Below are 1,794 nucleotides of genomic sequence, written 5' to 3' on the forward strand. Positions count from 1 at the left end.
CACACACACACAGGTTTGTTTTTATATCCCTGTGGGGACCATGGATTGACTTCCATTCATTTTCTGGTAATTTTATAGCCTAACCCTGATCATTTACCTTAAAATTAATCTCACAGGCACCTGCCTGACCCTAAAACTAACCTAAACTCAATTCACAGCTTAGTCCTAAACCGAACCCCACTCCTGTCATGTTTTATTTTGCCCTCAGGTCTCTCTCTGAGTTCCCATCCCTCCTCGTCTCTTCACTTTTCTTCGTCTCCCTACTTCTCCCATGGAGCAATTCGCTATCCTCCTCACCTGGCCCAGGACCCCCTGAAGGATCTGGTCTCATTACCCTGTGACCCTACAAATCAGTCCCCCAGCCCTGTAAGTAAACCTGAGTCATTCACGTGCTGCTGGATACACATTTCCATACACTAACCACCTGATTCAAAATGTGAGCAGCAAAACCCTAAAATGATACAATTCAGCCTTTATTTCACAACAGGATGTAGTCTTTATTTCACTTTAGTGTTTTTCTGACGAAGGAAGCTAACAGTGTTTGTGAACCGTTCCAGCTCAACGGCAGCACCCAGGTGAAAATGCCGAGTCATTACATCACCTCCCAGATGTTAGGACCCCATGGACCAGCGCCCTCCCACCCCAGACCAACCGTTCCCACAGAGTCAAAGGCCTCTACCTCCTCGTCTGAAGGGGGCGCACATTCCCCCACATCACCAAGTAAGAAGCTACAAACTCACCCGCAGATGTTTGTTTGTAAATATGTTTTGAATAAAGCTGTTTATAACTAGATAAACAGAGGATATGACAACAAATAGAGCTTTAGACTAAAATCATCTTATGAGAAGTGATTGTTTACACACCTTAAGGATAACGTTCTGCTTGGTCTTGTACGGTATTATGAGATTTTGAGTGTTATGAGTGACAGTGGGTACAGTGTATGTAAGTATTATAAGTGACCTTGAGTTGTGAGAGTTACCATACTGGTGAATTACATTTGACATTTAACACCAACAGCATACTCTGCTCCTGGAACCCCTCCTGCCAGTCAGTCGTCCTTTGTCGGAGTCGCCCCCCGTGACCCAGGTGGACTCTACCAAGCCCAGGTCAGTAAGGATCATTTCACCAACTTATGACATGTAGCTAATCTTCAAACCCTCAGGTCTAATGAAGGATATTTACCTCAGCAAAGAAAACTCATCTGTTCTCACTTCTTTGCATACTATTTGATTATTCAGTTCACGAAATGCATACCACCCACTGTATTATTGTATAATATAATTATTATAATTCACAAATACTGGAAACAGCCTAACCCTTTATCGACAGTGTAATCAGCCGTTGGTGGACACACATACTCCAATGATTAAATTAAAGGGATTTGATACCAGGGCTTAAAGTTCTCCATCGACGCAACAGATTTCCATCACGTTGAATGTGGGCGATCAGGATTAAACTGATATGGCTTTTCAACAAATAAAGAAACCAAAGCCAGAGCTCTATGCAGTCAGAGCAGAGCAGGGTGGGTCGAGCACAGATCAGTCCACAGTTCCTGTCCTGAGCAGTGATGTCTGTATGTGTTCGCATGTGACCATTTTACTGCAGTCAGAGGAGGCGCCACAGCCGATACACCATCATCCCCTCCTCCCACACCACACCCCGACCTCCCTGGAACATTGGGCCTCATGCAAGAACATGTTCGTATTCTTCTCCTAAATTTCTCTTACTTTTGTTCGTACAAAGGGTTCGTACGAACATGTCACGTCAGATTCAACAAACTCTTCTATCTTCTGG

General features: G+C 44.1%; 1 protein-coding gene across 2 annotated transcripts in view; it reads left to right on the plus strand.

Annotated features, from left to right (window-relative positions):
- Positions 1-1,794, plus strand: part of nfic (nuclear factor I/C) — a 26,346-nt gene that overhangs the window by 17,595 nt on the left and 6,957 nt on the right. For both annotated transcript variants that reach the window (XM_014008052.1, XM_014008053.1), the window contains exons 10-12: positions 209-366; positions 558-720; positions 1,018-1,106. In XM_014008052.1, the coding sequence (XP_013863506.1) occupies positions 209-366; positions 558-720; positions 1,018-1,106 (410 nt within the window). The remainder of the gene's footprint in view (positions 1-208; positions 367-557; positions 721-1,017; positions 1,107-1,794) is intronic.

The sequence above is a fragment of the Austrofundulus limnaeus genome, unplaced genomic scaffold (assembly GCF_001266775.1).
Source record: "Austrofundulus limnaeus strain Quisiro unplaced genomic scaffold, Austrofundulus_limnaeus-1.0 Scaffold47, whole genome shotgun sequence".
Lineage (NCBI taxonomy): Eukaryota > Metazoa > Chordata > Actinopteri > Cyprinodontiformes > Rivulidae > Austrofundulus > Austrofundulus limnaeus.